This window comes from Takifugu rubripes, chromosome 7 (genome assembly GCF_901000725.2).
Source record: "Takifugu rubripes chromosome 7, fTakRub1.2, whole genome shotgun sequence".
NCBI lineage: Eukaryota > Metazoa > Chordata > Actinopteri > Tetraodontiformes > Tetraodontidae > Takifugu > Takifugu rubripes.
In genome coordinates, this window is record NC_042291.1 from 9262970 (window position 1) to 9278242 (window position 15273).

Here is a 15273-nt window from a genome sequence, read left to right on the forward strand (position 1 = left end):
AGAAAGCTGAATACGGCGAGAGGTGAGCTGGTGAGTCGGGTGGTCAAACTTGTCTCCGGCACCTCATTTGTGGTGATGACATCACAGCTGATTTCTCTTTTAGACCACTACTCCCCGGTTTGTAGGTGAGGCGGTGGCGCTACTGGCTGGAGTGGGAGAGTCGAAGGGAGGTGCATTATTAACAAAAAGAAGCCTAATGTATGGAGCTAGAGCACAGACTCTTAATGTTCTCTGGTGGATGATTGTTACCACACGCTACAGCAAAGAATTTATCTTTTCCTGCACTTCTCCCAGGGCAACAAGTCAGCACCCTTTTCCTCACAAAAGCGTCTCTTTGTTCATTTTCTGTGCCCGACATTCGCTCAACAAAACCCAGAAACCGAATAATCACAAGAAGAGTTTCAGATGGTGCTCATGGTCTGATTGGTTGCAGAAAATAGACAGACGTCTCGATTTTTCCCCCCTTTCTTTTCCTTTTCGCTGACATTAACCAGAACATTTTACCTACACCGGAATAAAATGCTGTGGTAACAACATGGGGAGAGCGGTTTGGCTACGTATGGCCTGACGCAATTAAAGGAATCTACTGTGTGAGATACAAATGAGTCCAGAATTCACATGAGGTATGTGTTAGCTGCTGAGCTAACACATGTAGCAATAGACTGCACCATTATTATGACTAAATTTCAATGTAATTACTCACAGTGGGAGAGAAGATGCCTCTTAATTTGTGTAAATCTTGTGTTTTTTGGTTGAAATTTAAACATCTTACTGTAGATGGGGAGTGACCCATGTGATTGGTGTGACGGAGGAGTAAAAGGCCAAAGATCAACAAAGGGTCAAAGGTGAAATATTTATTTAAGTCTGCATTAGCAGGGATGCTAAAGGCTAGTGTACGTACATCGAAAGTAACGCCTTCCTAAATTAAATTGTAATGATGGCCCACAGCTGACATGATAGCGCGTGTCAGCAGTTGTTTGTTAAAATAAATAGGTGTGAATGAATGTAATTATGTTATCTGAGCAAACAACACCTGTGACAAAAAAAACAACCCTCAAGCTTAAATTCTAACCCAGACAAGATGCAGCAGAAACGGAGATTAAAACAAAAAAGAACCCGGGATAATGGATTGAAAACAGATTTCCACCTCTCAAAGTCTCTTTTATTGCCCCAGTGTGTTCGCAAATGCCGCAGGATTCAAACAAACTGGATGAGACACCCTCGTGCAGCGCGGCTCGGGGGCGCGACAGCAGCCGTCAGACTCTCCAGCGGGGCAAAACAAGATGAAAGTCACACCGTTTTTAATTTCCCGCTATTTGTTTCACTGTTTAACAGTGTTCCGAGGGACGCCGAATCAAACAATAGCTTTTTACTATGTGTCTGAACCCAGTGCACCGCCAGCGTGTTTGTGAGAAACTCTATCATAAAATGGGATATGAATGGAAAAAAAACTGGCTGAAAAAAGAGAGCATGCACGGTTTCGACTGATGTCTTCCAGTTGTGTGACCTCTCTTTCGTTCTCCGGCTTTTTCTTTTTTTCGGTCTCTCTGCCTCTCTCTCGGTTTAATAAGGCCAGCTGTAGAGCCTGGCCCTCCTGGGAAACGCAGCAGAGTGTGGCTGGAGCTGAGGCCGAATTGGGGTGGGTGGTGGCGGCGGGGGTGCAAGTTGGGGGGTGAGAACTTCCGACCATTTTCCCAGTGCAACACAGCACGCAGTCTGGAGCGCTGGCACGCAGCCGGCTGTTCTCTCCCCTCCGTCTTCTTTCCTTTCACCCCTCCATTAACTTCCTTTCCATCCTACTTTTCTTGCTCACCACTCCTGCATCCGTCTCCTTTCCCCCTCATGATTTCCAACGTCCACCCCCTTTTTTTTCTTCCCTTTCCTATTCTTCTTCCTGTTGTCCTCCTTTCCATGGTGGCGGCTGTGGAAAGCTGACACTGTCACTTTTTAATGACGCTTTCCAGACGTCTGCTCAGTGGCACCACAACAAGTCTAGAACCTCACTCTGAGTGATATCACCGTCCAAGGACAACGATAAATGGCCCTCTGCTTCTAGACGCCTGCTCCGTGATACCACGTCGGGTCCAGACTTGTTTCCGAGTTTTGACAGGTCCTTGACCCGCGCCAGAGCCGTTCAGCCGGGTTGGGACCGCGATATGTGCGTGTGTGTGTGTGTGCATACGTCTTTGTGTTAGTGCAGGAATAGTTTAGTCGGTGGGTGTTTTTCATCAGAAGAATGAATAATACGTCTGAACGGAGGGAAGAGTAGGAGAAGAGGAGGAGAAAGCAGGAGGGGTGGGGGTGGGGGTGGGGGGCAAGAGGGGAGGTAATGACTATCAGATGCTGTTCTACTACTGTGCTGCTGCCGTCACCGTAAAGCAAAACATTACTCAGTGACAAAAATGAAATAAAAAGAAGTTTGCTTTACTTACAGTATCATTCTGAACAAAAGCCTACGTTTTAAAATGACAGTTTGAACTGCGTTTTCGAATACACGCAACTGGCAACCCATGTTTTTTTTAGGTATATCCCAATAATTGCCTAAAATCCAGCACCTCGTGTAGTTTTATGTAAATGTCACATCACTGTGCTGTAATTTAGCCGTTTCCTTTTCATCAGCATTCCTCCGGTAAAAAGCCACATTATACGCAGGCAAATGTTTTCTGGCCTGTGGGCAACAATTCGACAGAGAAATGGATACTGTTAGAGCGGCCATGCTCCCCATGGAGATGCAAATGAGAGGGAGATCATGCTAATGCATGTAATGATGGGCCACACTGAGCAGGGCCCGCTCTAGAAATACACTGTAGTCTTGTCCTCCTCACAGCATCTGTGGGGAACCTAAAGAAATAATGATGTATGCAGCATATGTGCAAGCCTTTTTTTTTTTTTTTTTGGTTAAATTGTCTCTTTTAGATGAACTCAGTCCACAGTGGATGATTGGCAGCAGCCCTGTAGGACCTCGGGAAGGAACTCCATCACCAAAAATGGTGATTATTTTGAAGTGGGGCGGCCTCCTATCAACTGTAGAAGGTTAACATCCAAACCAAAACAAAGTCCTAACCCTCAGAACACGCGTTCAAGTCGTGAGGATGAGCCAAATGTCATCCAGAAGCTAAACACATCCACTCAACCAACCAAAATCTGTCCGCAAAGCGATCCCCACAAAGACGAGGGCCTGTTCCGTCCACACCACAACATTAACTGCGAAGAGGAGGAAAGACAGAGAAATAAAAAGTGATGACTGCAGCATTGTGTAACAGATTACTCGCCGGGCGATCGGCTTTCAGCGGGAGCAGCTCTCCGTTGCCAAGCTACACAAAGCAGCATACCAGGGGCAATGGCAGCCGTGCTTGGAGTTTTCAAAAATGTACTACTGAGGATTGTAGATTTCTTATTTGAGTTTTACATTCGGTAGGTTGTCAGCCTTTAAGTGCTGCGGAGCTGAAGGAGGAAACGGGACTTGGAGGTCAGTCAGTTCTGAATCTGAGCGCCGTGAGCAGATGAGGGCTAATAAAACCCCAGGTTACAGGAACACAATCTATGCGTGATGGGCGTAATTTTACACCTTTTGCCTCGGTTTGTGTGTGGGAATCTGTTGTAGTCCAGCTTTGCCTCTTGCTCACCGGACGGGTTGAATGCAGAGGTCAATTTCACTCTCACTAAACGGTGTTTGTTTGATCTTTATCTTGAAGCTTTACCTCCATTGTCAGGGCACAATTTCAGTTCTAAATCTGCCAGAATGGCGAGTTTCACTTTCAGTTCAATCTGCAACAGCATTAATCCACAACTGTCAGCCTGTATTTCTGGACTAAAATCATGCCTGGGGCTAAGGAGCTGTTTGACTGATCGACGTCATCTGTTTTCTGTTAAGTTTTTCCACCCATTGTCTTTATTTTCTCCTCTGTATCTGCTTCCTTTACAATTTCCTGTCATTTTTCTTCCCTTTTGGAGCAAGACAGATTATTAAAAGGTTAGTAAGTGAGTAAAGTAACAGCTCGTCATCGCCGAAAGAATCCGAATCCCTGAAGGGCGAACTGTTTGCAGGTCTTCCAACACCAAAGCTTTTCCAGATAAAAGGCCTCGGCCACAGTGGAATCAACTTCAACTCTGGCTTCAGCTCCTGGATCAGGCTGGAACTTCCAGCAGTGCGGCTGCCAGCCTCCCAGCCTGCTGTCCAGGGACATAAAAAAAAAAATACAGATGGTTATTCCAAAAGAAGATAAGTGGAGAGGAGAGAAACTCTTCTTTCACTGCACAAGTTTGACAGTTTCGTGCTGTGGTCGGACCAAGTGTCGGTTTTTGCAAATCGCGGTCGTAGAAAATCAATCGACGTAAATTGGGTGCAGCAGAGTTTGCAGAGAATTGTGAGAGCAGATGTTCTGAGCACGCAAGAGGTAAGTAGATTCTTGTGTTTATTAGCAAGCAAATGTAACATAAAAGTTGACAGGAAATTAACTTGCCAACTACTCAAAACAAAACTGAATGCAGACTTGGCCGACATAAGGGGAACTTAAAGCAAATACCTCAATGAATTATATACACAAGTGTATTTGTTTGTGTCTGAACATAAGTAAGCAGAAAATGAGCAGGAAATGCTTTACTTTCCAACATTTTTATGTTAATCTTTCAAATTAGCATGGTCCAATTGGAGTCGCGTACAGTGCAACTGCGTAAAGTACAGCATGTTGTTAGAACAATGGGTGCTTCTTTAATGTTAAGAACGAAAGCTAGAAATGGAGATAGATTCTAATTTACTCGGTGTATCTGCTAACCGATGAACAGAAAAATGACAGGAAAAACTTGATCAGAAAACCGATCTGCAATCATTTTTTTAAGTCACTGTCTACAAAAATGATTTAATCTAGCATTTGATGGATTGATGGGGAAGGAGTGTGTGTCTGAGGCCTCAACGTCACAAAGGTCACCAACCTCAGCCAGCAAATGAGGGCGACGTGGGTCGTGATTTAGCATGGATTTCCCCTCAACCACATTAACGGGTGGCCAAAACAAACTCCGGCGGATGGTTTGCCTCCTGCCTCCGGTCTCTCTGGCCTGCTTCTAGACAGCAGCTGAGGGACCGTCGGTGCTCAGAGGGAGGAGCAGAAGAGTCCTCCGGCCCTTCCCACCGGCTATAAGACCAGAGGCAGACGGAAACACTCAGACAGCAGGCACACGTGGAGCAAAGAGGCAGACGGAGGGGGACGTAAAAATAAGAGAGACCAAGGCAAGCAGGAAAGAGCAGGTCCCAGACGGGAGCAGGACAGTTAAATATAGAGACCGAGGACTACACAAAAGGTCTGAGGACAAACCAACAGATACTTGACTTCAGCATGACGTTCCATTAGCTTCCCTACAGAGGATTAACTCAGAGAAGAGATGACATTTGAGATGTGTTTTTGCGAATACTAAGAGCGATAAAGCGAACAGGCCCGGAGACCCTGAGGTCAGGTCAGCACCATAAAGGCTGCGTCATATTCGCCTGGTTCAACGCCAAAGTTGGGCGGTTTGCAAAGAAACCTCAGGCAACAAAGCGCTGACCCAAGCTGAAGAAGCGGAAGTCCAGCAGGGATTGACTAGCAGCTGTCAGCCAAGATGACATTTGCCATGCTGCGCACGGCACCTCCGGCCGGCCGCTTCCTGTACGGCGACATTGCCCTCCTCTCTGAAGACGACGAGGAGAATGGCAGCGAGGGCTCGGGCTCCGAAGAGCGCACCGCCAACTCCTCCAACTCCGCGGCCTACCGCCTGTCCTCCTCCTCCTCCGCCTTTCACATCAAGGTGAACAGGAAGAGGAAGCTGTGCGCAGGGATTGATATAGGAGCCATGACGGGGATACACGGCCCGCCGATGTCTTCGCCCATGGGGGAGACTCGTCAGAGGACCGCGGCCAACGCTCGGGAAAGAGATCGCACCAATTCTGTCAACACGGCATTCACGGCGCTGAGGACGCTCATCCCCACCGAGCCCGCCGACAGGTACAGCAGTCACATGACACATGGCATTTTGTTCCATACCAAAGTAGCATGTAGCTCATATTAAACACTGACATTTGAAATTGGCGAACCTGTTTATTTTTATTATTTTGGATCGACGCATCTGTTGGCGTGTGTTGATTAGGAAGCTGTCAAAGATCGAGACGCTACGCCTGGCGAGCAGCTACATCAGCCACCTGGGAAATGTCTTGCTCCTGGGCGAGGGGCTTCACGACGGACAGCCGTGCCACGCTCCTTCCCCGCCGTTCTTCCACGTCAACTCCTCCCCCACCCGGGGATCCGACCAATCAGCTCAGCCGAAGCACATCTGTACTTTCTGCCTCAGCAACCAGAGGAAACTGGTGAGTAAGAAACACTTTAAACTATAAAAAACAAAACAAAAAACAACCCTAAAAAACAGGCAAACCTATACGGAGAAAAAACGTTATTTCCCCAAAAGATGAATGATGAATGTTTTCAAGCTGTCCGGGGTCACTTCGGTGTTTAAAGTCGACCTGAGATCGGTCACCATGCCTATAAACCTGATTGTCCCTCAGGATCATTAAAGGCAAAACCTCTTTAAAGTCCTCTTTTTGGGGTGAGGGGCTGTATGTTATTGTCCTTCGGGGGGGTTAACCCCGAGCAGGTGGTTTGCACAATATGTGTGAGTCTGAGTGAAGGGTGGCATATACAGAATACCACCTTTATAAATGTTCAAAATACAGATTTTTGCATTTCCAGGTATAAATAAGTTCAGCAAGTGCGTTCCTGCAGCAGGAACCAATCAGATCCTCCCACAGCTGAAAGAGCAGCAATATCAGTCTCAGTATATAAAGATTTTAATTAAAACCTCTAAAAAACTGACCAGAAATATAAAGTTTAGTGGCCGCTTATGGATTTGTTTCATCATGAAACAGAAAAATGACTTTTTCAGTCGTCCACAGATGCAATTAATATTGTTTTCCCCCATATTTGTCAAAAGGCGAACGCTCTCTCTAATTCTGAAGGATCTCCTCTGACTTTTCTATAAGTAACCAAGTACTTCTATGGCATAAACCAAACCACAGACGAATGATTCTGGTTTTAGACAGACACGCAAATATGCTGCAAAACAAGAACATTATACGTTCAACGCACGCTGCACATGATAAAAACCTGTGTCGGACACAATTCCATCCTTCTTTTTGATACTTTTAAGAGAAGTCATTGGCAAATTTCAGCTTTGATTGATTTGGCACAGGAAAACGATGTAATCAGAACCAGTCCCTGCGAAGGAAAGTCGTCAATCTGATGAGGGGGGAAAAAAGCAGAGTGAACGGCTCCTATCAGAAATGACGCTGATATGACCCTGCGCAGAAACCCACCGGGGGCCGACGTCCAGTCGACTTTCCCCCTCTAACCTAGCTGCCGTCCATTTAGCAGAATTTATGGGTAAGGAGCTGACATCTGGCAGACTCCCCTGTTACCCCAGCAGCGTGTGAAAGCTAATACCCTCCTCAGTGTCCAAACCCAGAGACCCTTTAGCTGGGGGATAACCTGAGTCTCAGCAGTGGGTGCCTTCCCCCTCGCTGCTGCCTCCTCTATGAACTGCTGATGTCCTCAGCACCTGAAACACTAGGACATAAGCACTGCTTCAAATTAGCCTCCTCTACATCCTTTTCTCTTCACCTCTCCACCGGCTTCACTCGCATCCTCCCGCCCGTCCCTGGGCTCTGAGTATCGATCATCCCGGCGGAGGTCAGAGCTGTGGGGTAGGAGCTGTGTAACAGTATCTCCTGCTGCAGACGCAGGGCTGAGCTGCAAACGCACGCGTCCTGAACAAACACTCTTCAGCACAGCCGCTTTGATTCAACCCTGTGTGACAACAGCCGGGTCAGAGTGCTTCACACAGCCTCCAAGACTCTCCCTCATCTGCAGATTGTACTTAACAAGTGGGGGTTTTTTTTTGGGGGGGGGGAGTGGCTGCGAGGTGTGTTGAATCGAGCTAAGCGGGAGACACGGGGCCGGTGATTACAGGCAGGAAGCAAATGTGAAGGTGAAAAGAGACTCTGGGCGTCCTGAGTCTGCTCTGTCTGTATGTTTTTATGGTCTTTGAGGTCCATCGCAGCTGTCACTTCTGCTTAAAGACGCCGCTTCAATCACGCTCGTTTCCATCGAGGGAAAAAGTGAGAAAAGTATACTCTCATTTCCGCTAATTATGTGTGTGTACCCTATAACTATTTCTAAAGCAAACAGTCTTCTGAGTAATGACTACTGCACCGAGAGGGCTAAATTATATCACATCTTCGCTGGAATACTAATGTGATATGTGTGGTTTTTCTGCACGTCCTATCCGCTTTCGTACAGGTTCTCCTTCCCACTGTCGGCTTTGTGATGCTAATTCATCATTCCTCTTCGCCTGTGTGTGTTCAGAGGGAAGTGAACAGTAGTGGGATCATTCTTTTCCATTAGAGAGCTTTGGATGGCCATTTGAATCTGAATCCAAAGTCTGTTTCTAACGTTTTTCCAGTGTCACGACACATGTCGAGACGCAATCCCTTTGATACGTGCTTTGAAAAAGGGAGGACACTCCTGATGTCGACATCTGTAAATGAGATGTTCGGGGCCGTGTTTGGGGGACTGAGGTGAGCAGTTTAAATCCCTGCGCTGTCTCCTTGATTGATGCAGACATCCTGTGTTAGGCCTCCTTGCTTCTGTCCATCTGTGCGACTGTCAGGTTCCAGGACTTTTCCTCATACCGAAAGGCTTTTTTTATGATTATCATCAGAAAAACTCTCCTTGAAATCATCTTTAACTACCCAGAGATGCGTACTGGAGCTTTGACAAGTGGCAAATGTCATCTTTAGTCCAAAACTAAACCCAGAAAACATTTCCAAATACGTTAATTTGTCTACTCCGTTGTCTTTAAGCTGTAACACTTGAAACGTTTTATAACTTCCCAGTCAACTCCGGTTTATTTATTTTGGCTCTGAACTGGGAGACGGCCAGTTCATCTCATTGACAAACCCGAACAGAAAGCAAGATTCATCTGCCAGCAAAAGCAATGGGGCTGAAGTTTTCTCTTTTAAAACCAGAGGGGACAAGTGCAAGTATTTTCCAAGATTTAGATTGTAAAGACGCTCATTTGACAAATTAAAAGGGATTTTATATATTTAGAGACAAAATAAAAGCCTGGCAAATGACAGTCACGGCGCGGTTGCTGTGAAGGGACCGTAATTCCTTTGACGTTGCCAAATTTTGATGACTTAACAAGTATTTAAAGGGACAACCCTGATATGACTCAAACCGGGGGATGTGATTCATTCAGAAATTTAACAAAAGCAAATCCACACATTTAACAAAACTAACAGATGACGTGTGGATTGTTCAAACATCTCACACTCTTCTAATTTTCGTTCTGGGCAGCAGTTAAGCTTTTATAGTAGATGGGTAGTGTGTGAGGCTGGAAAGACAGCGATGCTAAAACTGCCCAGTGAGGCTGGAAACTGGTGAAAAAGAATCCAACCGGTGACACGAATGACATCCATGTGGATGGAGAAGGAGGGGACACGCACATGCACGTGCTTGTTGGCTGGCACTGTGCGTCTGGAAGTCATTGGCAGCGCCGAGTGGAGCAACAAATGAGCTAATTGTTCTGTAAATGATTTATCCTCTGCTGAGGCCCGTACAGTCAGTGTTTAATTCGGCGGCTGCTATTAGAAACACATTGACGTTGGACTTTGATGGTGATGTTTAAGAAGCAACGAAACCGCTTTCTGTGAAACGCCCTCCCACACACACGCACACACACACACACACACACACACACACACACACACACACACACACACACACAGACAGACACACAGGCGAGATCATAGAAACTCAAGTGCACTCACACTTAAATGCATTTATCAAAAGCATTTTATTCTCTGTCTGTTTTTTTCCCCGGGCCAGACGGCAATTCGTTACATCTTTCTAGACCCCCCCACCCACCCACCCTATATGATTACTCACTTAAGGAGCTCTGGATCACGACTGTGCTTTCAGCACTTTCTAAACTAATGGTTTGCAGGAAGTTGTGGAAACACAGATGGAGAGAAAAGGAGGCAGAAAAAAATAGTCAAAGGCTCAGCAGGATAATCAACTTAGCTATTTATCCTCCGGTTTAGACAGTTGTTTTTTTCTCTACACTCGCTTCTTTGTAGACATCAAGTGAAGCATGCACCAAAAGACGCCTTGCATGCTTGGATAGTGAATGTGCAACAGCCCGCTAATGACTGTGGTTGTTGCAGCAGCTTGGTTATTAGTGTGTTTTTGCTAGGAAAAAGCATTACATCATTGGTTGAAGTAGATATTAGAAGGTCACAGATGAAGGCCAAATATCTTTTATACGTGAATAATGCTGCAGCTAATGCGGCATGCCTCATAAGCGAGAGGTTTGACGGCTCTACTCCAAGCGCAAGCTATGCTAATGAGCCGAACCCAAGGCAGCGGACAGACTGCAGGCCTTTTTAAAATATATTCTTGCCCACGTCCTATGTGTGCCTGCATGAGTGCCTGGCTCTGTGTGTGATGTCTGCTTGTATGCACGGACCTGTCCGTATATTTTCGGCACAGATGGAAGCAGTTAAACCCTAATTTAACGCCAACAGAAGAAGTCGGGTCAGATAACAAGCAAAATCTATTAGCAAAACTATCATTCTGTTGTCATTTGGTCTTTAGGGAGAGGGTCGCTCGCAGAGCAAATTAAGGGCTAAACTCCAGGAAACTGATCCAGGAAAGAGAGAAGCAGAAACTGGTATTTTAAACCAGACAGCTCCTTAGAACCGTTCCTTATCTGCTGAGGATAAAGACACGCTGCGCCAGCATTTGCGGTTGCCGAGCACCGCTGTAAGAGTGCCGGTGGAGTGTAAAAGCATAATGAAGTCATCAAAACTACTCCTGGAGTCATTAAAGCCGCCACGGCTATATTGAAAAATTGCACGCCTTTGTGGCGGGCTGGTGCAAATTGCGTTTGATTCGACAATCTAACATAAATCAAGTGTTTTTCAGTAGCCATTAGGGTTCTCTTTAGCAGACCACAGTCGGCTTGCAGTGCATGTCTGATCCATTCAAGCCACAGTGTGGCACACTGGCTTATTTGGTGTGTCAATTAGCCAAAATGTATTTGACTGCATGAATGTGCACCTTTAATCTTCTCCATGAAGACCATTTATCAGGGTAATTATAGTTTCTGCTGGACACTGGAGCGAGCTAACACATATTTTCACTGAATAATCTAAAGGGAGATTACCAGTTTTCATTTCATGGTTGAATACCAATCTCCTTATTCAATTGTCAGGCCAGTACCCAAGTGGAATTTTTTTTTTTCCAGTCAGTCATTCCCTCTCCTCAAGCAGCCAGAAACTAAATTAGATGTTTGTAATCGACAGAACGGCTTAACACGGGGGGAAAAAAACGAGCGAGCCAGCGCATGGAAAATCCACATTTATAGGTAAATGAACGGACTGGATCGAATTTCGGAAAAAAGGACGTCAAACTTAGAATTGCGTTGATAAGGTGCTGTTAGCTGTCCTTGAATTCGAGTTAAAGCAGACTCTAATGGCCCTAATAAACCATAATATTGGTCTAGAATGGTAATATAATCATATCGTATCTCAAGTAAACATCATCAGGTAATCATATTAGTGTCTGACAAATCACCCCCCAGGGAAGGCAATGGTATGTCTATGCCTGGACGGGGGTGGGATGTCATCCTACCATGCCCTGTTAGACTTCAGGAGGTTGTTTTGACTACCAGGCCAGCATTAACCCCCCCTCTCGCCTCCTGTTTTGACTGAACCAGTCACACTCCAGCTGAACTGCCTTCACCAGCTACAGCTGTGCTTCTAACCCACTGCTGAGCTCTCACATGTGGGCCGATCCCCCGGATTCCATTGCAATTTGATGTAATTTGGTGATTCATCTATTTGTCACGGACCACGTTTAAGTTTCTGGTCACCTCCAAACCTCATAATTATTCACATTTTTCCCATGGAAATAAAGACAAATCAATAACCATTTTAACTTGAAGGTTATACTAAACTAATGCCCATATAAATGCATTTCCCCCTCAAATTTGTGCAAAATACCGAAGCCCATTGTTCGCCCTCTTGTGGCGGGGTGGTCGTACTGCACATTACATGTGTTCAAGCATTCAATTCTCAATCTGTTTTTGGCTTTGAATAATCATTTGATGATTTAAAAGCAGGTTGAAACGTCAGGAATGGCAGCTGTGAAGGAACATAGCGCAGTGCTGTCTGTTTTTGGACTCTGCAGAGACATCGTTGCAACACATATTGGCTTGGGGTTTTTTTGGACAATGGGAGGAAATGTTAACATGTCGTTCAACATGCCACTCACTCATTTCCCGTTGTTGTTTCATAAATATTAATGTTCCCGCAACATGCGTTAGACGCAGAGGAAATGTCTGGAAATGAGAAAAACACCGACTAATAACATAGCTGAAAGATGCTGCGTACAAGGCCAACAACATAATGACGAAGGTTCATGTCTAGATAATTGCAAATCTAACGGTGATCCTCTACTCTCGGGCCAGCTGGAGAAAGTATTGACAATAATAACCCCGGCGTCTCCTCTGCTCACCTCAATCAGCGGGAGGACCAATTCCTGTCCAAATCCTATGATCTCACTCTCTCATTACTTCCTGATACCCTTCCAAACACCTACCCGCCGTTGTCTGTGTCAATCACGGGGATCTTTCCAAACACCTACACGTCGTGGGAGGAAATGTGGAACAGGTGTTCGGCAAACGGGGGAGTGGAGGGGGCCGATCTGAGACGAGACAGGCAAAGGGGAGGAAAAAAGTCAGAGGAAATGCGAGTGAAATGAAAATTACTGGATGATTTTGTTCTTTAACACAGCAGCAGTGGTCCAATGTTAACGTCGGGACTGATCGTGGTCCCTACGTAAAAGCACTGATTGATTCAGTCAGAGAGGAGGGAAAATATGATGGGATTTTCCTGGACAGGTCGGAAAAGGTCCGCTCGAGAGCCAGGAAATAAAGAATTTGATATGGACATCCGGTTGTATCAATCTTTAAATCAGGCCCGGAACGATCAACCACGACTCCAAGGTCAATAATAGAGACAAAAACGGCATTAGTGACTTTTCATGAATGTCAGAACACCTTTATTGTTGTCGCTGTACTGTTTTTATTGAAGCTGCGGCCTCTCTCTCTTCCAGAACAAAGACAGAGACAGGAAGACCACCATCAGAAGTTAACCAGGAATAAACCACACGGCACACCGCAGCTCCAAGAATTCAGCGGAACTGTGATGAGACTTTTTACAAAGGACATCTTTAGCACTTCTAAGACGTCCCCAGGAACAAGAATTTCTGCATTTAAAAAAATAATAAAATAAAATAACGATGTTTTCAATGTTCAGGATGTTTTAAAATATTCCTGAAATAACTCTGACAAGTTGAACGGTGCCTTTGAAGCACCCGAAGAGCCCCTCGGCAACACTTATAAGAGAAGTTTTACTGTATTGTTCAAAGACTCTGCTCAGAGTAGAAGGAACGTATGGCACATGATCCAAAACCACACGGCAAATATGAGATCTGTATTCATCAAGTGTGGTGTGTTATTAAACTGAAGTATATATGTATATTTATGTGACATTACATTATGTAATAACACTATGTTATTTAAACGGCATTAATGCTTTAATGAATAATAATAATAAAAATACATTGGATATTGACAATTTATGGGCATCGCCGAATACATGCTGGAACCTTCGTGTGGGTGGTGATTTTCAGTAACCAAAAATGTCTCGATGCTGGACAATAACTCAAGATCAATAAATTGTTTGTATATCTGGGAATCCATCTTTGTTTTACTGCTCTGTCAACGCGTGCACACACACACACACACACACACACACACACACACACACACACACAGAGACACACTCATTTTGTTCTGGCACACTGAGATCAGAGCAGAGACAGATGTGGTTTGAAGATGAGGCGGACGCGAGGGGGCCTGAGGAACAGAGGAAAGAGGGGGAGGGAAAAAAGAGGGCAGAATCGAATCTGCAGGTACGTCTGTTTGGACATGTGCCGATGTCCCCTCACTGTCCTCTTCCTTACTGTCTCCACCTGCAAGTTCGTGTCCGCTGCTTTCCCTCACTCTATCTATCTATCTATCTATCTATCTATCTATCTATCTATCTATCTATCTATCTATCTATCTATCTATCTATCTATCTATCTATCTATCTATCCATCCATCCATCCATCCATCCATCCATCCATCCATCCATCCATCCATCCATCCATCCATCCATCCATCCATCCATCCATCCCTGCATGTGGCTGCTTTTACCATTCTTTCCGTTCGCCCCTCCGTCTCTCTCCTCCCTCCTTTTGCTCCAGATTTGTTCACTGCCTTTATGGAAAATAATCAGGGCATTACTGATGTGGAATATTGACTTTTACTATTTTTTTAAGAGGGGAAAACGTTTCCTTCTTTCCATCCATGCGGGCAGTATACCTGCAGTCAAGTGTTTTTAACTAACGCGTCTCCTCTGATGCACATTGTGGATATTTTATTTCAAAATAATTAGAGTAGTTACAGCGAGACTCCATTATACCGGTTCAAAGATGCCCAATTCAGCGTTTTCACACCACAGAACGACTTCTGAAGCCATTTTCCACCATCTAGCAAGATGTAAATGAGACGTTCCCTTAATGGAGGCTAAATCCTGCGCAGCTTGGCCGTTTCCAAATTATTTTTAACAGCGCTAATAGGCTGTTTCTGCAAGCTGAGGTGCCAACTGTGCAGCTTTTTCCAACAATGTGACAAGTGTCTGGTGAGGAAAAACAACTGACCAGAATTCAAAGGCTGCTGGATCTCAGTGCCAAAGCGCGTGCTTTAGAGGAAGCCACACTGCAAATCAAAGCAGAATCAATGTGTGTATAATCTCACAAAACACCCCAGGGGTACCAAGAGTACCAACTTTTCCTTCACGTAGTGTTAGAGTTACTGCGTGAGGGCTTTTCCTCTGGGCAAAATCCTTTAATAAGCAGTGGAAATAACTCACAGTGGCGGCGAAGGCCGAGAAGGTGTAAATGTAAATCTATAGCTTTAAAAAAGAAATGCTCAGGAGTTTTAAACGCATAGAGTGAGAAGACCTGGAGACATTCATAAATTTCATCTGGGAGGATTAAAAACGCCATTCAACCAGTGAAGTTCTGCTGCTTTGAAAAGAGCTTCAAGGCCAGAGCAGGGCACAGTTTCACCTTAAAT

General features: G+C 45.2%; 1 protein-coding gene across 1 annotated transcript; it reads left to right on the forward strand.

Moving 5' to 3' along the window:
* The first annotated feature begins 5595 nt into the window (after positions 1 to 5595).
* scx (scleraxis bHLH transcription factor) lies at positions 5596 to 13241 on the forward strand. The gene is given in 3 exon segments (NM_001078579.1): positions 5596 to 5978; positions 6121 to 6337; positions 13203 to 13241. Coding segments are annotated over 3 exon segments (639 nt in total).
* Positions 13242 to 15273: the final 2032 nt, after the last annotated feature.